The sequence below is a fragment of the Salvelinus alpinus genome, chromosome 37 (assembly GCF_045679555.1).
Source record: "Salvelinus alpinus chromosome 37, SLU_Salpinus.1, whole genome shotgun sequence".
Lineage (NCBI taxonomy): Eukaryota > Metazoa > Chordata > Actinopteri > Salmoniformes > Salmonidae > Salvelinus > Salvelinus alpinus.
Genome location: NC_092122.1, coordinates 8,239,688 through 8,266,420, shown reverse-complemented (window position 1 = coordinate 8,266,420; position 26,733 = coordinate 8,239,688). Strand labels below are relative to the sequence as shown.

Genomic DNA, 26,733 nt, shown 5'->3' with positions numbered 1-26,733 from the left:
CTCAAGGAGAAAGCCCACCCAACTCTATGTCAAAGATAATAAAACAAAAACACTAGTAAATACTACAGTAATGTCCCCAAAAACACTACAGTAAATACTACAGTATACTGTACTACAGTCCACGAGAGAGAGAGAGAGAGAGAGAGAGAGAGAGAGAGAGAGAGAGAGAGAGAGAGAGAGAGAGAGAGAGAGAGTGGGTGGGTGGGTGTGTGTAAGCTCCTCACTCCAAGGCACTCTGCAGGGAGGCAAAGAAGAAAACAGAAGGAGTGACAATAAAGAGGGGAAGGAGAGAAAAGAAAGAGATGATGGAGACGACTAAGAGAGAGAAGAGAGAGAGAATAGAGGGAGATGAGAAGTATCCTTAGAGTCAAGAGGGAGAAGAGGGAGAAGGAGATAGAATGGAAAGGAGAAGTATGCTCCTGCAAGCCGCCACATGTTGGGGAATTTGTTCACAGTTTCCTGTCCTGCATGCGGTCAACAACCAGTTAAAAAGGACTACAGAGCAAGAGGAAAAGGACTGTATCTAAGGCCTTGGGAGCTGAGAGCTGTACCAGGGGGTAAGTTGGTAAGACATGTGGGCTGGGCTCTATACCAGCCTGCCACAGGGCCCAGGGCTGGAACCAGCACCAAACAGCCCTATTTTCACTGGGAGGCAGCTCAGCCAAGAACCACGGGCCCTGCCCTGGAGAACCACACACACACACACACACACACACACACACACACACACACACACACACACACACACACACACACACACACACACACACACACACACACACACACACTGAACATAATGCAGTAGACACAAACGTATGTTCTGGTGCGTATTTATTATTTGGATCAACAGAATAGGCAATATTGTATCACTTAACGCATTGAATCGATTACATAAATACATCTCTTCCATCTAAGTATATATAGAACTGGACATAAAACAGATCTTGTGCAGATAGAGAGAGAGGTCAATCAAGGTCTACAGTAAATTTAGGTCAATACAGGTCTACAGTAAATGACAGACATTGGTCCAAGATAGTACATCTCAACACAAATGACCAGTATTATGTTTGATTAGACGTCACCATCAACAGATTGTAGATATAACATACATTTTGACATTAAACACCACACACTTGTTCGTGCACAGCAACTGGCGTGGAATGACATTACTACTTGTAGAGCTACTTGGCCTTGTGCTTTCTTTGATAGCAGTGGTTTGTGTATCATTCTACCACTCTCGGTTCCAAGCTTCAGACAGGGATCTCTCTCCCTCCGATATATCAGGGCTTATTTCCAGTCTTTTGAATTCATTCATCATTCTCTTTTAGCAGTACTGAACTGCTTTCCATGATAAACTTGCTCCGTCATTTAAGCTCACATTAAAATGTATATAATTGTTCAAAATAAAATTCTAAAATCCTCTATTAAAAATAGAAATACCATATTTAAAAAGAATTTCACATGACAGGGTTCAAACGCACACTTGCATGTAACGATACTGAAATACATAGCGTCTGCATACGTAACATGCCCCTTCTAAAGGTCTATTGAGTCAAAGTGGTTTAACATTAGTTGCTGGTCATTGCTACTCCTCTAAATCTTCTGCTGGTAATATTTTAGAGCGCCCTTTAGCAGGGCTGCCACACCAGGGCAGACTGTTGAGATCTGCACCGTCTCTGTGTCAGTTCTGCGCAGGGCAGGGTGTGTGAATGGGGAGGTCGTGCACAATTTGAGCAGAGTTGGAGTGGAATAATATTGCTACTGACCCTATGGGATTTCAATCTAAACTAATAGAGGTTACACTGCCGGCTGGTTATTTGGTGTGTGTGTGTGTGTGTGTGTGTGTGTGTGTGTGTGTGTGTGTGTGTGTGTGTGTGTGTGTGTGTGTGTGTGTGTGTGTGTGTGTGTGTGTGTGTGTGTGTGTGTGTGTGTGTGTGTGTGTGTGTGTGTGTGTGTGTGTGTGTGTGTGTGTGTGTGTGGGTGTGTGGGTGTGTGTGTGTGTGTGTGTCTGCGTATATGTATATGCAGTTTGTGTGTGCTTGTCCCAGATACCCACACCACTGTGTCTTGGTTACACGAGGACAGACCAGTCACTCTGGGTCCGGCCGTACTGTGACCAAGGAGAGAAAGGGTAATCAGAAGGTCAAAGGTTAAACTGGGGTCAAACAGGCATAAAAACACAGGCCAACAATTACAGTAGCAGTCACAAACTGTTTTAACTCCTTGCCTCCAACACAGTGAATGGTGCAGCCGAAAACACAAAACAAAAAGAGCAAATATCCCGAGCAAATCTTGCGAACTCAGCCACACACAAAACAACGACCAAATCAAAACAGAATGTTCCTGAACTGCGACAACCGCGGAGACAAATCCAATTATTTACGTCTCATGTTGCAAATTAGTTCTAATGGACGGAGTCATGAAAATAAATAAGCACCCGCGATGAGAAACAAAAGAAATGCAATTTCTAATTAACATGAAAGAGAAACGGAGGGCCGTGTTAGTAAACCCGTCTTTCATCCCTCTTCTCATCCCTCGCTCCCCTCGTCTTAGACAACGTGTTTGTTTGTGCCCAATGTCTTCTTCTTGGGGACGCCATTCTGTTTCTCATCCAAATTAAATGTCAACAGATCTAACATCAGGCTGGAGTTTTTTTTCTTAATTTTGTCGATGTTATTGTTCATTAGGCTCCTCCGTCTCTCCCTCTCCTCTCCACTCCCCTCCCCTCCCCTCCCCGCCTCTCTCTCTCTCTCTCTCTTATTCAAGCAGCTTCATTTGCGGTGTCTTGGCTTTGATCACAAAGGCTGAGACAATAATTAAGTTTGTGTAATTACAGCAGGCATCTTAATGAGAGCTTTCAGGGCTGTGTGTCTGCTCTATCTCCCATCCCTGCCCAGCCATTACTACATGAACCTCCTCCTACCTCCTCTGTCTGGGTGTGTGTCGGCGCCACAATGAGCTACAGGGGGGGGGAGAAGCTATCGCTAGGGCCACACATGCACTCAGATAAGGTTTACACACACAGGCAGGCAGGCGTGCACGCACACACACACACAGGTACAAACGCACAGATACACACACACAGTACTAGTGATTGGGCAGAAGAGACACACGCAAGCTCTTACACAAAGCTGTGCCGATGAGGAGATTTAGAGGGAAAACGACAATCACCTGACCTAGCCCTGACAGGGTGAAATGATATGAGGCAGAGAGGAACACAAACTCACAGACGTAACAAAGAGACGGCCAGACAGAGCGAGAGAGAGATACTGAGAAAGATCTAGACTGAATGAATGACCCACTCAGTTTAACACCAGATATTCTGGTGAGCAGGCAGGGTGAGTGGGATGGTATCCATTTACAGCTCTTAACCAAGGCGATGGAGGGTAGAACATACAGATATTTGGCAAGCTACAGGGCAGAATACACACTACACTTTACTAATACAAAACGGCCCCGATACACTAACAGAGGAGACAGAATCCAGATTAATCTAGTATGTATCTCTATGGAATAGACTGTGTGCTGAGGATGACATCAGTCTAGGTCAGACAGTTAGCAGGCCCTGACGTCCATCCAGCTGTTATCATTACTGGGTGAGAGGCCACATCTGCTGTGCGTGCCTGCATACATACGTACGTGTTTGGTTGATTGCGTGACGGAGGACACTGTGCTTGCCTAACAGTATAGCTTCCTTCACTGTCCCTGTCCACTTTCTGGGCTCAAATGAGGGATCCGCTGCTTCGCAAACACACGTGACCGCCGGCCTGACAACGTCTTAGCCAGCTGCGCCTCCGAAAAGGTTCCAATTTGATAGCACGAGAGGAGGTTAAAGTACAATCTACCTCTGTTACACGTGTCTCACTGACCACACACTGGTTGAATTAAAGGACGTTGAACCAGTGTGGAATAGACATTGAATTGATGTCTGTGACCAGTGGGGTGTATCTTACCTGTATATCTGTGAGCTCCTTCATCAGTCTAGAGGCCAGCTGGGGGAAATCCTCCTGGCAGGGGATATGTAGGTTCTAGAGAGAGAGAGACACACACACACACACACACACACACACACACAATTTAAAAATACTATGTTTTGGAGTAGCTGTTCAGCGGTTTATGACAAAGTGTTAAACATGTGAAATTGCTTGATTGGAATCATTCATTCCTCCATTCAGTCATCCATCCATTCAGTCATCCATCCATCCATTCAGTCATCCATCCATCCATTCAGTCATCCATCCATCCATCCATCCATTCAGTCATCCATTCAGTCATCCATTCAGTCATCCATCCATTCAGTCATCCATCCATTCAGTCATCCATTCAGTCATCCATCCATCCATCCATTCAGTCATCCATCCATCCATTCAGTCATCCATCCATCCATTCAGTCATCCATCCATCCATCCATTCAGTCATCCATCCATCCATTCAGTCATCCATTCTGCCATCCATCCATCCATTCAGTCATCCATCCATCCATCCATTCAGTCATCCATCCATCCATCCATTCAGTCATCCATCCATCCAGTCAGTCATCCATTCAGTCATCCATTCAGTCATCCATCCATTCAGTCATCCATTCAGTCATCCATCCATCCATCCATTCAGTCATCCATCCATTCATTCAGTCATCCATTCAGTCATCCATTCAGTCATCCATCCATTCAGGCATCCATCCATCCATTCAGTCATCCATCCATCCATTCAGTCATCCATCCATCCATCCATCCATCCATCCATTCAGTCATCCATCCATCCATTCAGTCATCCATCCATCCATCCATTCAGTCATCCATCCATCCATTCAGTCATCCATCCATTCAGTCATCCATCCATCCATCCATCCATCCATTCAGTCATCCATCCATCCATCCATCCATTCAGTCATCCATCCATTCAGTCATCCATCCATCCATTCAGTCATCCATCCATCCATTCAGTCATGCATCCATCCATTCAGTCATCCATCCATCCATTCAGTCATCCATCCATCCATCCATTCAGTCATCCATCCATCCATCCATTCAGTCATCCATTCAGTCATCCATTCAGTCATCCATTCAGTCATCCATTCAGTCATCCATCCATTCAGTCATCCATTCTGTCATCCATCCATTCAGTCATCCATTCTGTCATCCATTCTGTCATCCATCCATTCAGTCATCCATCCATATGTTGTAAGGGTAGTGAGTTGTGGTTGTGTACCTCTCCCTGGTAGAGTATGCGCCCCACAGGACTGACCACACACGCAGTACCAGAGCCAAACATCTCCTTAACACGGCTCTCTTTCAGAGCACAGCGCAGGTCTGCCATGGTCAGGTACCGCTCACACACCTTAAACTCCCCCTAGAAGAGGTGAGTCGATGAGTGGAGAGGGAGGTGGATGAGGAGAGAGGGAGGTGGAGGAGGAAAATATATCTAATGAAACTCATACAAGGGCGGGCTTCTGGAAATGCTTAGCTTCTCATCTCTGCTGAAGACTTCCTGCATGCTGCACAATAGTTCTCTCTCTCTATATACCAGGGCTCTCCAACCCTGTTCCTGGAGAGCTAACCTCCTGTAGGTTTTCACTCTCAACCAGCTTCATGCGGTAGTCACCTGGAATGCATTTCAATTAACAGGTGCGCCTTGTTAAAAGTTAATTTGTGGAATTTCTTTCCTTCTTAATGCGTTTGAGCCAATCAGTTGTGTTGTGACAAGGTAGGGGTGGTATACAGAATACATTTTTTTTGCTTTGTCATTATGGGATACTGTGTGTAGATTAATGAGGGGGAAAAACTATTTAATCCATTTTAGAATAAGGCTGTAACATAACAAAATGTGGAAAAAGTCAAGGGGTCTGAATACATTCTGAATGTACTGTATATAATTCTCTCTCTCTCATACCCATTTCCTGGTGAGTTCCAGGATGCTCTGCCGCGTGATCCCAGGTAGGATTATTCCATCCAGAGGGGGCGTTGCCAGCTCCTCCTCTGGAGAGAAAAACATTGGATGTACAAATGAATTAAACAGGTCATTTAGTGTCAATGGAATATCCGATCTGAACCCAGTTTACAGAGATAAGAGAAGAGGTGAAGAACAGCACTGGCTATGTGAGACTGCAGCTGCTGTGATATACACTCTGCCCACTAGATGTCGCTGTTGTACAATCAGACACAAAGATCCGTTTCCTGTTCAGTAACATTATGTCCATATCAACAGATCCAGAGGAGAATGGTCGTGTTCCCCTGCTCAGACGTTGCTGACGCATGCCAGATCTTACAATGCCTGGATAGGAATTTTAAGTATTAGCTAACCACGTCATATGTTCTAGCAATTATGTGACATGCAACCATTGGTTGATGCATGGAATGTCTGAGCATGGGAACGCAACCTGTATTTCCTTTGATCTTGTCCAACTGCAATAGCCCTAGTAAAGCAAAGGTATTATCTCTAATCTCATTGGCCATGACACTGAAAGTGATCCTGATTACCTCCTTTCTCATTATTCCAGAAGAGGAACATATTCATGGTTCCGACCTCTGTGATTTGATGGTCGTCTCCGTACAGCCAGAGGACCTGCTGGCACCCATAATCCACTGCTTCATGCTGGGCGTAGATAGATGCTCCGTAGTTCCTGTAAACAACTCCCCATGTTCATGTTCATTTTAATCCACAAACGAGAGTTGTCAGTTTACATTTAAATTCCATGTGTCGTAATCCAAATGATTTGACACTGTTCCGTTTGTTAGAGTAACCTAGCGTGGGCCCCTATTGTGTACTGTACATAAATGGTGTCACAATGAAATCCAAAGCTCTTTAGAGTTGAATTTGGTGTAAAGCTGTATTAGTACTGTTGGCAGGGTGGGGATATTAGGGTCAGCATAAATTAGAACCACACGTTGCAAAGCAAGCATTTTTACTGCATCTCAAAAGAATACTGTCATGTCTGACCTGCCTTTACTCAAAGGGTACAGTAACCAAATCCAATCCTAACTTGTGATATGTAGGATATTGGAACATAGCCTCTGTCTCTTTACCCTCCCTTCTTACAGTCTCCAGTCCCTCCTCTTACCCTCCCATCTTACAGTCTCCAGTGCCTCCTCTTACCCTCCCATCTTACAGTCTACAGTCCCTCCTCTAAACCTCCAATCTTACAGTCTCCAGTCCCTCCTCTTACCCTCCCATCTTACAGTCTCCAGTCCCTCCTCTAAACCTCCCGTCTTACAGTCTCCAGTCCCTCCTCTTACCCTCCCATCTTACAGTCTCCAGTCCCTCCTCTAAACCTCCCGTCTTACAGTCTCCAGTCCCTCCTCTTACCCTCCCATCTTACAGTCTCCAGTCCCTCCTCTTACCCTCCCATCTTACAGTCTCCAGTCCCTCCTCTAAACCTCCCGCCTTACAGTCTCCAGTCCCTCCTCTTACCCTCCCATCTTACAGTCTCCAGTCCCTCCTCTCCAGGCTCTGATGTATTTGGAGTCGGCCCAGAGAGAGACAGGCTTAGCTCCTGTACTGAAATAGGAACCAACAGGACTCAGGATCACATAAAGCAGAGCACGGGATGGCTTCTTCACTCCTAGAGATGGCTAGGAAGGGACACAGGCCACACACACACACACACACACACACACAAACACACATACACACACGTCAATAGTTGACATACTCAAGCCATTCACAAATGAATGATTACTACTTCACCAGCAAGTATAGGGGAAGGTAGCTCTGTCACAGCATACGAGAGTGAATGAGACAGTCCCTCACAGAAGGAGACAGAGAGTGGTTGGTTGGTCATCTCCTCACCTCAGTACCCAGGAAAGTGGGTCGGATGTAGAGACTGGCAGAGTCTGACTTGGGTACCCACTCCAGATCCACCTGTACCAGCCTCCTGATACACTCTACCAACTCTGCCCTGTCAAAGGCCTAGAGGAAGGAGGGGGGAAAGGGAGAGAGGACAAATGAAAGGTTGAGCCGGGAAAGGAGAAATGGGACAATAATATGAACAAACAGAACATTCAGTGACTGCAGCAGACACTATAGAAAGTAATTTAGCAGGCTCTTATCTAGCGTGACTTACAGTTAGTGCATTCATCTTAAGATAGCTAAGTGAGACAACCACATACCACAGTCGTAGTAAGTTTTTCTCAATTAAAAAGTTATCTGCAAAGTCAGTACTAGTAGGATCAGGATCAGAGACAAACATGTTGGTGTACTGGGGAACATTGTTCCAGTCTTGTACTGTACATGATATGACACACTGTAGATACGAGACACTGTATCTATACTGAACACAAATAGAAACACAACATGCAAAAATGTCAAAGATTGATAAAAAGTAATTGGGCCCTAATCTATGGATTTCACATAGATATGGATCTGTTGGTCACAGATAAAAAAAAAAAAAAATGAAGTAGGGGCGTGGATCAGAAAACCAGTCAGTATCTGGTGTGACCACCATTTGCCTCATGCAGCGAGACACATCTCCTTAACATAGAGTTGATCAGGCTGTTGATTGTGGCCCGTGGAATGTTGTCCCCTTCCTCTTCAATGGCTGTGTGAAGTTTCTGAATATTGGCGGAAACTGGAACACATTGTCGTACACGTCAATCCAGAGCATCCCAAACATGCTCAATGGGTGACATGTCTGGTGAGCATGCAGGCCATGGAAGAACTGGGACATTTTCAGCTTCCAGGAATAGTGTACAGACCCTTGCGACATGGAGCCGTGCATTATCATGTTGAAACATGAGGTGATGGCGGCGGATGAATGGCATGACAATGGGCCTCAGGATCTCGTCACGGTATCTCTGTGCATTCAAATGGCCATCGATAAAATGCAATTGTGTTTGTTGTCCGTAGCTTATGTCTACCCTCACCATAACCCCACCGCCCCCATGGGGCACTCTGTTCACAATGCTGACGTCAGCAAACCACTCGCCCACACGAAGCCATACATGTGGTCTGCGGTTGTGAGGGCGGTTGGACGTACTGCCAAATTCTCTAAAACAATATTGGAGGCGGCTTATGGTAGAAAAAAATGTACATTAAATTCTCCGGCAACAGCTCTGGTGGGCATTAGTGCAGTCAGCATGCCAATTGCACGCTCCCATAAAACTTAATACATACATTTTAGAGTGGCCTTTTATTGTCCCCAGCACAAGGTTCACCTGCATAATTATCATGTTGTTTAATCAGCTTCTTGATATGCTACACCTGTCAGATGGATGGAATACCTTGGCAAGGGAGAAATGCTCACTAACATAGATGTAATTTTGATAGAAATAAGCTTTTTGTTTAGAATAAATAGAGTATTTTTTCCAGGCTGTAGGCTTGTGCTGTATAGTATCATAGCCTGTACGTGTTCTTACCGGCAGGCAGGCCCTCTCTGCAGACTTGGCCATACGGTTCATGTTGAGCATGGGTCTGAAGAGACGCACTTTGTCATCAGTATCTCGGTATGCCTTCATACCCTCAAACAACTGACCACAGAACAGAGGAGAGGAAAGAGACAGGGGTTAAGACTGGCAGACAGGAGAGAACCACTGACCTCTAGTCATTCTCTGAACAGAGTAAATATACTAAAATGTAAATGTAAACATAATGAATGAGGACCAGAATGGGAAATTGGCTTTCTGAACCTATTTGTGTGTGATAGTAAGTTCCAGTACATATGAGCGTACGTGTGTTGGCCCTTTATGGCCAATCCACTGTCCTTCAGCTATCCTAGCTAATCCTCTTATTAGAGCTACAATTAAAGTATAGTACGTTCATCTTAAGCTCTCTACACAAACTCTCAGCATCTCAGCAGCACAGTCTGTTTCCTGATTGAAGACAGTGAAACTGGGGCTGTGAGATGTGAAGACGATGGGGAAAGTCCTTTACATACCTGTAGTGTAGATGCTGACCTGTACATTTTTACCAGTGTTGGAATTGCTCTTTGGTAGGCTGGTTAGAGCCTGTAAACCCCTCCTGTGCCAAGTACGTTATATTAGCTATAAATACCTGTTTAAGCCTATTCCTTTTCATTTGGGACGTTTTCAGACTTGTTGTTTGTTTTGACAGTCGTTTCGCAAATGTTTTGTAAATATTTCTGCCATCCTTCATTTTCAAACACTATAATTTAATAAATCTGCATCTGATTTTGCACCTTTAACTTTGCCTCCTGCTGCTTTGTCATATCCTTGAATGAATGAATGTTATTAGACATATTTAAAAATACATATAGATTGCCTAAGTTCTTTTAGTACAAAATAAATACATAAATACCTAAACAATCCACCAACATATTTCCACTGTTGTCTTCATCACTGTCAGGTGGGCAGCAAGAATGGACAGTGTGAGCGTGAGACACATTAACTTTCTAACAAGGCCTAACAAGGTGTTGCGTCCTACCTGCACAGCATAGTGCATGGCTGAGCAGGCCGGGTGGAGAGACAGGTTACCAAAGGGCTTGATATGAGGCTTCTGCCAGCCTCCATTGCTGGTCCACTCTATGGTCAACATGTGGTCAGAGAACACAGTTCCAAACACCAGATTGGTCAGGTCAGGTTTGGCCTTGTGGGTCTGGGACAGCTCAATGACCAGGTCAGCCGCCTGGGGGGAATATAGAGGGCATTGTTTAGATGAAAACTCATAATACACACTGCTTTAGGTGTAATATACTGTATGTCATTGTATGTCATCGGGTGCTGTAAGTGTTGTAGGTGTCCTGGAGGACAGGTGCAGGTTGCGGGCGGTGCAGTTGCCGTACCAGGCGGTGATGCAGCCCGACAGGACGCTCTCGATTGTACATCTGTAAAAGTTTGTGAGGGGCTTAGGGGCCTTCTTTACCACACTGTCTGTGTGGGTGGACCATTTCAGATTGTCAGTGATGTGTACGCCGAGGAACTTTTCACCTTCTCCACTGTGGCTCCGTCGATGTGAATAGGGGACTGCTCTCTCTGTTGTCTCCTGAAGTCCACGATTAGCTCCTTCGTTTTTGTTGACGTTGAGGGAGAGGTTATTTTCCTGGCACCACTCTGCCAGCGCCCTCACCTCCTCCCTGTAGGATGTCTCGTCATCGTTGGTAATCAGGCCTACTACTGTTGTGTCGTCTGCAAACTTGATGAATGAGTTGGAGGCGTGCGTGGCCACGCAGTCATGGGTGAACAGGGAGTACGCATCCTTGTGAGGCCCCAGTGTTGAGTATCAGCGTAGTGGAGGTGTTGGTTCCTACCTTCACCACCTGGGGGCGGCCCATCAGGAAGTTCAGGACCCAGTTGCAAAGTTCGGGGTTTAGACCCAGGACCCAAGCTTAATGATGAGCTTGTAGGGTACTATGGTGTTGAAGGCTGAGCTATAATCAATGAACAGCATTCTTACATAGGTATTCCTCTGGTCCAGATGAGATAGGACAGAGTGCAGTGTGACGGTGATTGCTTCATCTGTGGATCTGTTGGGGCGGTATGCAGATTTATAGTGGGTCTAGGGTGTCAGGTAAGGTGGAGGTGATATGATCCTTAACTAAGCCTCTCAAGGCACTTCATGATGACAGAACTGAGTGCTATGGGGCGATAGTCATTTAGTTCAGTTACCTTTGCTTTCTTGGGTACAGGGACAATGGTGGACATCTTGAAGCAAGTGGGGACAGCACACTGAGATAGGGAGAGATTGAATATGTCCGTGAACATTCCAGCCAGCTGGTCTGCGCATGCTCTGAGGACGCGGCTAGGGATACTGTCTGGTCCGGCAGAATTGTCTTACTCACGTAGGCCATGGAGAACGAGAGCTCACAGTCCTTGGGAGCGGGTTGCGTTGGTGGCACTGTGTTGTCCTCAAAGTAGACAAGAAGGTGTTTAGCTTTCAGTTTTGCGCGAATGCTGCCATCTATCCATAGTTTTTGTTAGGGTAGGTTTTAATAGTCACAGTGGGAACAACATCTCCTATACACTTCCTGTTGAACTCAGTCACTGTGTCTGTGTATATGTCAATGTTATTCTCAGAGGCAACCCGGAACATATCCCAGTTCACGTGATCAAAGCAATCTTGAAGCATGGATTCAGATTGGTCAGACCAGCTTTGAATAGACCTTAGCACAGGAACTTCCTGTTTGAGTTTCTGCCTATAGGAAGAGAGGAGCAGAATGGAGTCGTGATTTGATTTGCCAAAGGAAGGGCAGGGGGGACCTTGTAGCCAATGGTCGAGAGTTTTGTAGCGTGAGTACTACAGGAAATGTGTTGATAGAACTTCGGTAGTGTTTTCCTGAAATTTGCTTTGTTAAAATCCCCAGCCACAATAAATGTTGCCTCAGGATATTTGGTTTCCAGTTTGCCTTAAGTCCAATGTAGTTCCTTGAGGGCCGTCGTGGTATCGGCTTGAGAGGGAATATACACTGCTGTGACTATAACCGAAGAGATTTCTCTCGGGAGGTAATATTTATTGGTGAGATATTCTAGGTCAAGTGATCAAAAGGACTTGAGTTCCTGTACGTTATCACAATCACACCATGAGCAGCAAATCATGAAACATACACCACCGCCTTTCTTTTCCCCAGTGAGTTCTGTATTCCTGTCTGCGCGATGTACTGAGAACCCAGCTGGCTGTATGGACGGGGACAGTATATCCGGAGAGAGTCAGGTCTGCCAAGCTTGTAGCGTCATACCCAAGAAGACTGTAATCGCTACCAAAAGTGCTTCAACAAAGTACTGAGTAAAGGGTCTGATTACTTATGTAAATGTGATATTTCAGTGTTGTATTTTTTAATACTTTAGCAAAAATGTCTAAAAACCTATTTTTGCTTTGTCATTATGGGGTATTGTGTGTGGATTGATGAGGGAAATAACAAATGAATCAATTTTAGAATAGGGCTATAAAGTAACAAAATATGGAAAAGGTCAAGGGGTCTGAATACTTTCCAAATGCACTGTATCTCATCAGGCGCTTCAGAGTTCTGCAACTCTCGCGATGGCCAGTAGAGGACACTCCAGGCTTTTAAATTCTAGGAACATGAGCTACTCAATAAACGAACACAACCACAGAGAACACCTTACACAACCCCTTACACAACCGCTCTCAGGGTAGGAGTTGCCTTTACCACAGTTCTCAGATCAGATAACTCTCCCCTAATCCTAACATTAACCATGAGGGTGGGGGTAAATATCAAGCTTAGTCTAGATCAGTAGCTAAAGGCAAATGCTCTGCTGTGGTTGGCTGCTCTCAGTGCCTGTCTGGATTAGGTCTGTCTCAGATCTACCCTTCCTGGGCTACGTTTACACAGGCAGCCCAATTCTGATCTTTTTTTCTCACTAATTGGTCTTTTGACCAATCAGCTCTGAAAAAGGTATCACGTGAAAAGATCTGATGGGATTGGTCAAAAGACCAATTAGAGGAAAAAAGGTCAGAATTGTCGGCATGTGTAAACGCAGACCTGTAGCAGCATTGCGTAATTTCAGATTACAGAGGGGTAGTGCTGGCCAACAGTCTGAGAGAGCACTATCAGAACACGCTCTCTCTTTCTCACAGTCACACATCACTGACTACAGCGATGGTTACCAATGTTTCGGTCTAATATCTCCATTTACTTATCCAGCCATGAATCTGATAGATTGCTATTTTATAACTTGAGTGTGATACAATTTGATCAAATACAGTATAGTTTCTGATGACTATATCTTCTCATTAGTTCAGAACTCACACACGTCTTTTAAGAAGTGCGTTGCATGACAAATCACTTCTGACCTGCTGTGAAGAATCTGAGATAGGCCCATTTACAGAGATCCTGATAACTACGTTAACTAATGTAATAGCACAAGAGAGCATGAGCTGTGTAAGGTGAATAGTTTCAAGTAATCCATGTTCAGCGTAACATCACATGCTTCGTTGGTCAGGGATTACCAAACTATAAATCCTCTACATCCAGCTCAGGTGGGTCACAAAACAGGAGTCAGATTCCTACTAGTGTGTACAGTAACAACACAGGGGTCTATAGCGTACACAAGCTAGCCACAGATACAGTACTACAGAGGTGCTCTACAGTAGTTCAAGACTACAGACCTGATGCAATTATGAGTCTGTAGCATCTATATGAGGCCATTTTCTCAGACATTGATTAATTAATTATATGCTTAACCCAGCCCTGAATGCCCAAGTCTTAAAATGGTCCTGCACAGCCAATGACAATTCTCTCTCTTTCTCTTTCTCGCTCTCACCCCTTTTCTCTCCAACCTTTTCTCTCCCCCTCTATTTCTCCTAATCACCAAATCACCACCTGCGCCTGCCGCCTGCCTGGCTGTCTCCTGTCTGTGCAACGTTAGAGAGCAGAGTAAATCACAGCTAAAGAAAGTGGCAGATCACAGGTCACAGCCTGACTGACAGGTGGTGCTTAGGGTGATCTGGGAAAGTGGATTCTCCGCAGAGACGACACAGGACCTCCTGGATAGACCAGGGCCCTCATCCTCCTCTCTCTCGACCTCTCTGAGGGCCACAAAGGGCAACAACATAGAGTATGTGGTTAGCACAGGGTTCTGGGGAGCACAAGCCAAACGAGGGGCCCCAGAAGGGGTTAACCACCATGGATCTATAAAATGAACATCTCAGGATCTCAGGTGGATTTCTTTGACTCAGTTTTGCTGAGGCGGAAGTATTGTTGTTTTTGTAGGGGGGGGGTGTGTTTTTTGGATCTACCGGACTGAGAGGCATTAGGAGAGCCATGTGGGTGGGGGGAGGTGTCCATGCTGTTGGTGTGATCTGGACCTTTTGATTGACAACCAGGGGAGGTTTTATGAATATCATAATCATATCCAGGAAACATCAAGATGGTGCAGCTGGGCTCCTCACTGAAGGCAAGTGATTAATCTGATTCACCACACTGAAATGGGCAGTTGGAGGGAATGGCGTCTCCAGTTTGCCATACACTGACAAACTTCAAATGTCTTGTGATTGCAGTTTACATGCAGTATAAATTACTAATGTAGCAGTATGTGCAATATCTGAACTGTTCCACATTAAAATACCATTGCTGTACAACACGCCTTTGCACACACTTGTAATGAATGAGGCAACGATCACAATATGTTACATAGAATAATGCTCATTGCTATACACATTATACCACAGGGTAAATTATTAAAATGTTACCTTGAAGCTGTGGACACTGTCTTCCATGCCGTTACTGGTGGATACATCTTTACCAGAGCCCTGCGAGGACATTGTACACAACTTTATATAGATGACAACGTTACATAGGTTGTAATCAACTACATATAAGCCTAAGCTTCTTAAAACATTCACACTCGGGTAATGTATTCAGACAATGAGAGAATAACAGGGTTTGTTATTCAAAATTTATAATTGGTAACAGCGTGGGATGGGGAGCAGGGAGAGATGGGGTTGTCGGAAAGAACAGTGAGGTTTGCTGACGTAAATTGAATGAGGATAGGATTAGGTATTGTCTGTGAGGGTTGAATTCCCTGCTCTGCTCAGCACAGCACAGGAGATCATTTTACCTGCAGAAAGACGATAGTCTGTCGCCAGGTGAACTGAAGGCTTACATTTACATTAGGCTACCATTACTCCTCAAGCAAAGGGCTAATCATATAATAATAACAGGCATAATAATAATAATAATTGTGGTTGATTTCTATTCTATAATTTAAGCTATTTTAACATGTGATCATGCAGTAAATACTGTGAAATAACGTCACTGATTACCCCTCATAGTTATTATTGAGCCATTGGTAGGCAGCCTATAAAAACAGGCTACTGTAGGCTACTGTAATAGACAAGCTGGTTATAAGAGCAACAGACGAATAACAGAACATTCCGTCGGCGTGATGCAGTTATATAAAATGTGTCGTCATATGCTACAGCTGCCATCATATGCTACAGCTGCCACACATAGGGCAAAGCAATATAGATATGTTAAATCATTTTTTAAATCGGTATATCAAAAAACATAACAGTCGCAGTTGAAACAAGTGTATTGAATTGCAATCCTATCTTTGTCGGTCGTACGCGGTTTAGTGTTTACTGAACGTGACCTGCGTCAAGAATTCTTATCCCGTCATTTTCAGAAATAGGCAACGATAACGTATAGGTTAGCAGTGGCGAGGACATTCAGCATGACCGTTTTTCGGTTACTGGGAAGAGGACGTTTACCTTGAGAGATGGAGTGTTCGCTGCTGATGAGGGGACGGCTGTAGAACTCGCCATGATGAATCATACACAACCGAAGACGCGCACTCGCTCTCTGTCACCAACACACTCTCCTAAACCGCTTACAGATTAAACATTTGTTCGCTATCAAGCCCATTGTATAATGTTAGATCTAGGTGCCTGGGCCAACCACAACATTGGTTTCCGTTGAAAATGTGTAATGTGTGATTTGCTGGCCACGTTTTGGTATATAACATTATGTGGGACAAATGTTATTGTGGACAGGCGGTCATGCATAAACCCTCACACACATGGAACAGTCACATTACAAGGCTTAACCAGACGGCTTTCTCAAGCAGGGTTGTCATATATTTTCCAGAAGGTTATCTATAGAAGCTCATGTGGATATAGGCATATGTCCTTTTTGCTACAGTAGCCTGCTTCCAACCGGTCTCCCATTATTAGTCATAGACTAGCTGTTTTATTTGTATATTATGGACATATTCAATTTCTCCCTATTCCAGTCCCAGTCGCCACATGCTTCAAGATGTTCACCGTTGTTGCTGTACCCAAGCAAGCTATGGTAAATGAACTAAATTACTATCTCCACGTATGCCTTCACTCCTGTCATCGTGAAGTGCTTTGAAAGACTAGTCAAGGATCATATCACCTCCACCCTACCTGATACCCTAGACCCACTCCAATTAGCTTACCGCCCCAATAGGTCCACAGACGATGCAATCGCCGTCACACTGCACACTGCCCTATCCCATCTGTACAAGACGAAAACCTATGTAAGAATGCTGTTCAACACAATAGTACCCTCCAAACTCATCTTTAAGCTTGAGACCCTGGGTCTCGACCCCGCCCTGTGTAACTGGGTCCTGGACTTTCTGACGGGCCGCCCCCAGGTGGTGAAGGTAGGTAACAACATCTCCACCCCGCTGATCCTCAATACTGGGGCCTCACAAGGGTGCGTTCTCAGCCCTCTCCTGTACTCCCTGTTCACCCATGACTGCGTGGCCATGCACATCTTCAACTCAATCATCAAGTTTGCAGACGACACTACAATGGTAGGCTTGATTACCAACAACGACGAGATAGCCTACAGGAAGGAGGTGAGGGCCCTCAGTGTGTGGTGTCAGGAAAATAACCTCTCACTCAACGTCAAAACAAAGGAGATTATCGTGGACTTCAGGAAACAGCAAGGGGAGCACCCCCCTATCCACATCGACGGGACAGTAGTGGAGAAGGTGGAAAGTTTTAAGTTCCTCGGGATACACATCCCGGACAAACTGAAATGGTTCACCCACACAGACAGCGTAGTGAAGAAGGCACAGCAGCGCCTCTTCAACCTCAGGAGGCTGAAGAATTTTGGCTTGTCACCTAAAACCCTCACAAACTTTTACAGATGCACAATCGAGAGCATCTTGTCGGGCTGTATCACAGCCTGGTACGGCAACTGCACCGCCCTCAACTGCAACTGCAAGGCTCTCCAGAGGGTAGTGCGGCCTGCACAACGCATCACCGGGGGCAAACTACCTGCCCTCCAGGACACCTACAGCACCCGATGTCACAGGAGGGACAAAAAGATCATCAAGGACAACACCCCCCGAGCCACTGCCTGTTCACCCTGCTATCATCCAGAAGGCGAGGTCGGTACAGGTGCATCAAAGCTGGGACCGAGACTGAAAAAACAGGTTCTATCTCAAGGCCATCAGATTGTTAAACAGCCTCTCTAACATAGAGAGGCTGCTGCCAACATACAGACTCAAATCACTGGCCACTTTAATAAATGGATTTAATGAAGGTATCCCAAGTCACTTTAAATAATGCCACTTTAATAATGTTTACATATCCTACATTACTCATCTCATACTGTATTTTATACCATCTATTGCATCTTGACTATGCCGCACGGCCATCGTGCATCCATATATTTATATGTGTTCCTGTGCAACTGGGTCTTGGACTTCCTGTCGGGACAACCCCAGGTGGTGAGGAGAGGCAACAACTTCTCCGCCACGCTGGTCCTCAACACGGGGACCCCGTCAGGGGTGTGTGCTTAGCCCTCTTCTGTTCTCCATGGGTCGCCCACGACTGCATGGCCACGCACAACTCCAACTCAAATATCAAGTTTGCTGATGACACAGCAAACAACGACAGAGCTGAGGGCAATGGCGTCATGACGTTTACCCAGTGCCAGGACATTTTAGCCAAAAACCTGTTTGCCTCTGCCAGGAGGCTTAATAAACTTGGCCGCAGCCCATCAAAATCCACAAAGAAATGGCTAACTGACCACAAAATCAACATTTCGCAATTGCCATCTCAGTTTCTGGACTTGGACCCCATTGAAAACCTGTGGTTTGAATTGAATGGAGCGGTCCATAAGCGCAGCCAAGGGATACTGGGAAACATTCTGTATGGAGGAATGGTCGAAGATCCCTCCAAATGTGTTCTCCAATCTCATCAAATATTTTAGAAAAAGGCTCGGTGCCATTATCCTTGCAAGGTGAGGTACAGTATATTGGAAGCAGGGGTGGCAATAATTTGTACCCCTATCTATTTGAGAAAAAAAAGATTACTTGTTAAACAAAATCTCTTTCTCTCAGCAATTGTATTAGAATAAAATATTATAATTTTCTCCCAAAAATATGCGTGCAATGTAGCTCAGTATTTGTATTTTTTATTTTATACAATCTCTTTAGCTCATCTTTATCAAGGTTGTCAATCATTTTGGACCTAACTATATGTGTACAGAGGTAGGTTGTACCGTTGAACATAAATATAAACGCAACATGTAAAGTGTTGGTCCCATGTTTCATGAGCTGATATAAAAAATCACAGACATTTTCCACACGCACAAAAAACATATTTCTCCCAAATTTTGTGTGCAAATTTGTTTAAATTCCTGTTAGTGAGCATTTCTCCTTTGCCAAAATAATCCATCCACCTGACAGGTGTGGCATATCAAGAAGTTGATTAAAGAGCATGATCATTACACAGGTGCACCTTGTGCTGGGGACAATAAAAGGCCACTCTAAAAGGTGCAGTTCGGTCACACAAGTTTTGAGGGCGTGTGCAATTGGCATGCTGACTGCAGGAATGTCCACCAGAGCTGTTGCCAGAAAATGTAATGTTTGTTTCTCTACCATAAGCCGGTTCCAATTTGAATGCACAGAGATACCGTGACGAGATCCTGAGGCCCATTGTCGTGCCATTCATCCACCGCATCACCTCATGTTTCAGCATGATAATGCACGGCCCCATGTCGCAAAGATCTGTACACAATTCCTGGAAGCTGAAAATCTTCCAGTTCTTCCATGGCCTGCATACTGAGCAGATATGTCACCCATTGAGCATGTTTGGGATGCTCTGAAGCGACCTGTACGACAGTGTGTTCCAGGTCCCGTCAATATACAGCAACTTCGAAACTGCCGTTGAAGAGGAGTGGGACAACAGTCCACAGGCCACAATCAACAGCCTGATCAACTCAATGCGAAGGAGATGTGTAGCGCCACATGAGGCTAATGGTGGTCACACCAGATACTGACTAGTTTTCTGATCCACGCCCCTACCTTTTCTTTAAATGTGTCTGTGACCAACAGATGCATATCTGTGTTCCCAGTCATGTAAAACCCATAGATTAGGGCCTAATTTATTTATTTAAATCGACTGATTTTCTTATATGAACTGTAACTCATTAAAATCTATGAAATTGTTGCATGTTGCGTTTATATTTGTGTTCAGTATATGATATGCATTTTGGTATACAACCAAACAGGTTTTCCTCCCTGGATTGTCTCTGCTGTTTATGGCTTTTCACTTACTGTTCTTCTCTCATTTATATATTAAATGTATATTGTCTTCCATGCATGTATTACCCTAAGTTTATCAAAGCCTACTACAATAAACCATACCATTGTTGATGCTAAATGATGCACAGACGTCTCAAAAGACACAGACAGGAAGAGAGGGAGAGAGAGAGAGAGAGAGAGAGAGAGAGAGAGAGAGAGAGAGAGAGAGAGAGAGAGAGAGAGAGAGAGAGAGAGAGAGAGAGCATGAGGACAGAACATTCATTACAAAATATGTTGTGGAAAGTGTTAACAGTGTTTCATTCTTCAGTGTACATGATATATGAAATACAGTGTATCTAACTATTATTATTGTACTTTAGTTGGTATGATACCGTATTATGTGCTCTATGTGTGTTCTTACCGGCAGGCAGGCTCTCTCTGCAGACTTGAACATACGGTTCATGTTAAGCATGGGTCTGAAGAGACGCACTTTGTCAGAGAGAGTGAGAGAGAGAGAGAGAGAGAGAGAGAGAGAGAGAGAGAGAGAGAGAGAGAGAGAGAGAGAAAGAGATTTGAACTTGTATTGTACAAAAGATATTCCAATCAGTTCGTGAACCTTTGGTGTAGATTGTCACTAGATTGTCAATAAGCTCTCTCTGAGGAAATTATGTGACCTAACCTGTTCTTCACTCTTAGAACACATTTCTCCATGCAGAACCCTGGCAATGATCGATTGTACTATCTCACAGACATCAGAACCATGTTTGTATTGATATAAACAGTAACACTTTGAAAGTTATCCATTAGCTTACATTGAGGTGTGCTGTTTAAATTGGATCACAGCACGTCTACTGCAAAATAGGTACATTGATTTGGCATTAGTTGACACGATATTATATTCTTCAAAGTTAGCTCAGCTCTATTCTATTCTATTCAAAAGACATGGTGCAGTCTCTTTATTAGCTAAAGATACAAAAGAACACAGGGCAGGGCAGCAGTAGTGGAAAAAGTACCAAATTCTCATACTTGAGTAAAAGTAAAGATACCTTAATAGAAAATTATTCAAGTAAAAGTGAATGTCACCCAGTAAAATACTACTTGGTTTTAAATATACTTCAGTATCAAAAGTAAATGTAGTTGCTAAAATATACTTTAGTATCAAAAGTAAAAAGCACTTTTTTATTTATTTACAGATAGCCATGGTCACACTCCAACACTCAGACATAATTTACAAACAAAGCATTTGTGTTTAGTGAGTTCACCAGATCAGTGGCAGTAGGGATGACCAGGGATGTTCTCTTGATAAGTGTGCGAATTGGATAATTGTCTGTCCTGCTAAGCATTCAACATGCAATGAGTACGAGTCAGGGAAAATGTATGGAGTAGAAAGTACATCATTTAGGAATGTATGTGAAGTAAAAGTAGTCAAAAAATATCAATAGTAAAGTAAAGTACAGATACCCCCAAAAACGACTTAAGTAGTACTTTAAGTACTTTACACCACTGCAGTGTAGGCACACTGTAATCAACTTCATAGACAACACCTGGCCGGTGGTACAACGTATTTGTTTTTTTTACCACTTTCTCCAATCACACATCTCCAATTGTGGATTTTTACACTGAAAAATAACTGACTTTCGATTTGTGAGTCTGTAGGTCTGTGATCAAATGGGGATGCAACAATATTATTGGCCACATAGGGTCAGTGTTGGCTTGGTTTAAGATGAGGGATCTACCTCGTCCCTTTCAAATTGCAAACACATGTCACTCAAGCGCTCTGATTGATTTCCCGAGTGTGGTTTGACTTTGAAGGCTGTATCAAGCGAATTGAGACTTCAACGAGGACTATTTACGTTTACAAAAGATAGGCTACACGGTAAAGAGAGGTTAGTAGCCTACATCAAAATCCAAGTATAAACTGTGACAGTCTGTCGTTCATATTTATTGAAAAAAAGAAAAGAAAATTGGCGTCAATTATTCATGGTAGTCCTTGTTATCGTATTTTGCATAACACAAGGCTACAACATTTTTGTCTTGTCAACAAAATATATATTAGGGTAACTCACTCTTGTTAGTTCAATGTTTTTAGAAACATTTGTTAGTTTACAGAAGATTTGATTTAATAATAAGTGTCCTTTCAATTAGTGGCTCAGGTAAGCTCGTTATTTTTATCCAGGTAGACTGCTGGTGTGTTGTGCTCTGTTGCTCCCATTTTAAAACGATAACCCTATGGTCTACACACAAGAAGGATAGACTACAACAACCTCAATCAACAACTGTAGTCAATTTGGGATGTCTGAAATGTGATGAACTTGGGAAGTATCTGGTGTGATGAACTATCAGTATAATTCCTCTCCTTTCACTAAACCCGTCTCCTTTTAATGATTTATTTGACCTTTACTTTACCAGGCAGGTCAATTAATATCAAATTCATGTTTACAATGACGGCCGGTCTCCAATGACAGCTTCTCCCTTCTCTAGCTCTTGTGTTGTCACCCCCTGCTCCAGCATGGACCTTGGAGTGACCCATCGTCAACGCCACAACCCTGTTGACAGCATCTGTCGTAAGCTGCAGACCATCCAGCGGCACGACCGTGAGGTTAACCCCTCCTCACCCTTCCAGATTCCAAAATTCACTTCCAGCAGCTACGACAGCCCCCAGTCCGGCCTGCGCCGCAACCTGGAAGTCATCCTGAAGAAGCGCGAGAGGGAGGGGCTGTTAACCCCCAAGGGTTCACCCCAGCTTCCCAGGAGCTCCCACTGTCCCAACTCCACCCCAGTCAACTCCAACATGAACCCCCCAACCCCAGTCAATGCTAAGTTTACCATAACGAGTAATCCTGGGGAGTGGAGGGGGGTAGGGGTGGGGTTAGGAGGGCAAGGGAGAGGATGGCAGAGGAACTGCTCCACCCCAGCTGTCCAGACTGGAGACACTTTTTTCAGCTTCTCTCATGGTCACCAGTTTACTCAGCCTGAGGCGGGGACAGGGTCTGATGGCAGTGAGAGGCACAGGACCCCATCTCTGTCTCACACTCACACACCTGCACAGAGCCTGCTGTCCTACAACCTCAACTTCTGCTCGTCGGACTCCACGGCCAACCTGCTGCAGTGTGAGCTGCCTTACCCGGCCCTGGTTGTCAAGAGACTGTCCATGGGAGACGGTAAGGGGAATACACACACACTCACTGTGGGATTACGAAAGCACTTCTCAGTTCTTAGTGAACAATGACATCAGTGATAGACTATTGATCACAGGAGGTTAAGAGCATTCCTCAGGCCTCTCACACACTCCTTTCCATTCGCCATCTCTTCTTATGTCACACACCAGTATGTACGTTTTATTATGTTGCCTCAAGGAATGTTATGCAACTGACAGAAGAACAATCATGTTTATTGGCCACTGATGTCGGCTGATGAAGTGGCCATTGGCCAGTGTAGTTACAGAAAGTGTGTGTGTGTGTGTTTAGGAGCCATGTCCTCTGAGAACCGGAAGGAGATGATGGCTGAGGTCAGTCTGATCTGTGAAGAGGATTTACTAGACACCATTTTCCATGTTTGTGACACCCAGCGCAGAGGTACACACGCGCTCACATACAGCATGAAACTCTCAAAGTATCAAATATATACTGAGCACAGAAAGTACACTCAAAATATCAAATCGAGCACATTATGGAGTACACACTTCTATCCCGACTCACCGTATCGAACACGCATAATGAGGCACAATCTCATACACACACTGTGATAAAGTTTTGTTAAAAAGGCAGCCAATAATTTACGCCACTGGGGTGTAGCCAGGTCTACTTTCTTTTCTTTGTTTCTGAAGCAGTCAATGAAGTGGTACAAGTGCTCTAAATTCCCTGTGGGTGGTTGTCTCTTCAGTCCTGTTTTGTTTACTAAAAGCTGTTACTAAAAGAACCTCAGGCGGAGGAAGGAGATTGCTATGGCGCCTGGGGAGGTCCCTTACCATGCTAGTTACCAGACTGACTACAGTAACCCAGTCAATTACTATGGTAAAGACAGTCACCTGGCCACCTCCTGCTCCTTCAGGTAAGGTGTACGTGTCTCGTATCGTGGACTACCTGCGTCACACCACCAGCCGTGGTTCTGAGGACAGTGGGCTGGAGGACCTGTGTAATATGCTGGACCCGGAGCACAAAGATGTGTCCATAGACCTGGACACCTACCACGCCATCATGAAGGAGTGGATCGATGACTGCAGAAAGAATGGGTACTGGAGCTGTTTTCTGTGTCCCACCAAATGGCACTCTTCTGTTTTATAGTGCACTACTTTTGACCAGGACTCTGGTCAAACATAGTGCACTACATAGCAGTGCATGTCGTCTTGCCCCACTTTCGCCTGTAGAGGGCGCTGTGTTCTAGTTCATGTGTTCTGTCACAAGGGCAAAAGCATATCAAATTTGCAGCCGAATATTCTCATCAGAGCTTGTTGTCTATTAGATAAGCTTTTGTAACTTTTGTGTTGTAACAGATACATTAACCTCTGCATTCCTGCCTGTGTGTGTGTGTAAGTAAGCCTGTGATACTGTGTGACTATGTAATGTCATGTTTCTGGGTGTCTGTCTCCTTGTCTTCACCACAACCACAGGGACGACACACCAGAGGACCTGACTCAAGAGTCTGTCAGACTCCGAGACAGCCTGTCAGGTGAGTTGATTCAGACATACAGTCAAAAGTATTCATCCCCCTTGGCGTTTTTCCTATTTTGTTGCATTACAACCTGTAATTTAAATGGATTTTTATTTGGAATTCATGTAACGGACATACACAAAATAGTCCAAATTGACGAAGTTAAATGAAAAACATTTTTTTTTTTTTTACGGAAAAGTAGTTTGTGCGTATGTATTCATCCCCGTTGCTATGAAGCCCCTAAATAAGATCTGGTGCAACCAATTACCTTCAGAATTCACATAATTAGTTAGATTGCACACAGGTGGATTTTATTTAAGTGTCACATGATTTGTCACATGATCTCAGTGCATATATACACCTGTTCTGAAAGGCCCCAGAGTCTGCAACAACACTAAGGAAGGGGCACCACCAAGCAAGCGACACCATAAAGACCAAGGAGCTCTCCAAACAGGTCAGGGAGAAAGTTGTGGATAAGTACAGATCAGTAACTTTGAACATCCCACGGAGCACCATTAAACCCATTATTAAAAAATGTAAGAATATGGCACCATGACAAACCTGCCAAGAGAGGGCTGTCCAACAAAACTCACGGACCAGACAAGGAGGGCCTTAATCAGAGAGGCAACAAAGAGACCGAAGATAACCCTGAAGGAGCTGCAAAGCTCCACAGCGGAGATTGGAGTATCTGCCCATAGGACCACTAAGCCGTACGCTCCACAGAGCTGGGCTTTACGGAAGAGTGGCCAGAAACAAGCCATTGCTTAAAGAGAAATAAAAGTAAACACGTTTGGTGTTTGCCGAAAGGCATGTGGGAGACTCCCCAAACATATGGAAGAAGGTACTCTGGTCAGATGAGACAAATTTTGAGCTTTTTGAACATCAAGGAAAAATACCTCATCACCATGAGAACACCATCCCCACAGTGAAGCATGGTGGTGGCAGCATCATGCTGTGGGGATGTTTTTCATCGGCAGGGACTGTGAAACTGGTCAGAGTTGAATGAATGATGGATGGCGCTAAATGCAGGGAAATTCTTGAGGGAAACCTGTTTCAGTCTTCCAGAGATTTGAGACTGGGATGGAGGTTCACCTTCCAGCAGGACAATGACCCTAAGCATACTGCTAAAGCAACACTTGAGTGGTTTAAGGGGAAACATTTAAATGTCTTTGAATGGCCTAGTCAAAGCCCAAACCGCAATCCAATTGAGAATCTGTGGTATGACGTAAAGATTGCTGTACAGCAGCGGAACCCATCCAACTTGAAGGAGCTGGAGCAGTTTTGCCTTGAAGAATGGGCAAAATCCCAGTGGCTAGATGTGCCAAGCTTATAGAGACATATTCCAAGAGACTTGCAGCTGTAATTGCTGCAAAAGGCTCTGCAAAGTATTGACTTTGGGGGGGTGAATAGTTGTGCACACAAGTTTATTTTTTTGTGTGTGTTTCACAAGAAAAATATTTTGCATCTTTAAAGTGATAGGCATGTTGTGTACATTAAATGATACAACCCCCCCCCAAAAAAATATATTTTAATTCAAGGTTGTAATAGGAAAAATGCCAAGGGGGTGAATACTTTCGCAAGCCACTGTATGGTCTGTCAGACTCTGAGCCTGTCACAGACATATAGGAGACATTAGAGGACTTATCAGAGAAACGGATGATTGTTCTGAGGGGTGAAGGTTTTTTCTTGTACCATGCCTCCAAGTAGCTCTCTCTCTCTCGCTACACCACACTCTTACACACACACACATAACGTCTCATCATTTTAGCAAGTCAACGTATTTTCTCCCTCATTCTCTCTTTAAGCATAGACCACTTCTCTCACTCCATCTCTCTCCTCTCCGTCAGCTAAGAGGTCTGTCCTGCTGAACATGACCTCAGGCAGTCTGGAGGCATTTGGAGGGGAGGTGTCACGAGCAGATCTGTAAGTAATGTTCGTGTGTGCGTGCAATTGTCCAATTTGACTAACTGTGTTTCACCCTGAATGTGACTGTGTTTTTATCCCCAGTGAGACGTCAGACCTGGTGTTCTGTGTGACCGACCTGCAGTTCAGTAACCAGAAGCTTCAGGAGGAGGTGAGGAAGCTGAAGCAGAATGTGGAGACCATGGAGGACCATAACCAGAAACTAGCAGAGGAGAACGAGGAGCTCAAGTCACAGGCCAGACTGTATGGA

General features: G+C 44.5%; 2 protein-coding genes across 3 annotated transcripts in view; one reads left to right on the top strand and one right to left on the bottom strand.

Moving 5' to 3' along the window:
- Positions 1–814: 814 nt before the first annotated feature.
- On the bottom strand, positions 815–20,405 carry bcat1 (branched chain amino-acid transaminase 1, cytosolic). Of its 2 annotated transcripts, none has more exons than XM_071386103.1 (11): positions 20,332–20,405; positions 15,097–15,156; positions 10,375–10,575; positions 9,351–9,461; positions 7,786–7,905; positions 7,408–7,568; positions 6,477–6,619; positions 5,890–5,975; positions 5,209–5,349; positions 3,954–4,028; positions 815–2,110 (listed from the first exon to the last, which is right to left on the bottom strand). In XM_071386103.1, the coding sequence occupies exons 1-11, from the start codon at positions 20,380–20,382 to the stop codon at positions 2,072–2,074; spliced, it is 1,188 nt and encodes a 395-aa protein (XP_071242204.1). In that variant the 5' UTR covers positions 20,383–20,405; the 3' UTR covers positions 815–2,071. The 2 variants fall into 2 exon arrangements, with proteins under 2 accessions (XP_071242204.1, XP_071242202.1); XM_071386101.1 differs by lacking the exon at positions 20,332–20,405 and adding an exon at positions 16,117–16,315.
- LOC139565636 (inositol 1,4,5-triphosphate receptor associated 2-like) overlaps positions 18,474–26,733 on the top strand; it is a 27,973-nt gene continuing 19,713 nt past the window's right edge. Inside the window, exons 1-7 of the mRNA XM_071386097.1 lie at positions 18,474–18,625; positions 22,392–23,071; positions 23,378–23,485; positions 23,961–24,141; positions 24,520–24,578; positions 26,408–26,483; positions 26,568–26,726. Coding sequence (XP_071242198.1) covers positions 18,489–18,625; positions 22,392–23,071; positions 23,378–23,485; positions 23,961–24,141; positions 24,520–24,578; positions 26,408–26,483; positions 26,568–26,726 — 1,400 coding nt within the window. The 5' untranslated portion in view covers positions 18,474–18,488. The remainder of the gene's footprint in view (positions 18,626–22,391; positions 23,072–23,377; positions 23,486–23,960; positions 24,142–24,519; positions 24,579–26,407; positions 26,484–26,567; positions 26,727–26,733) is intronic.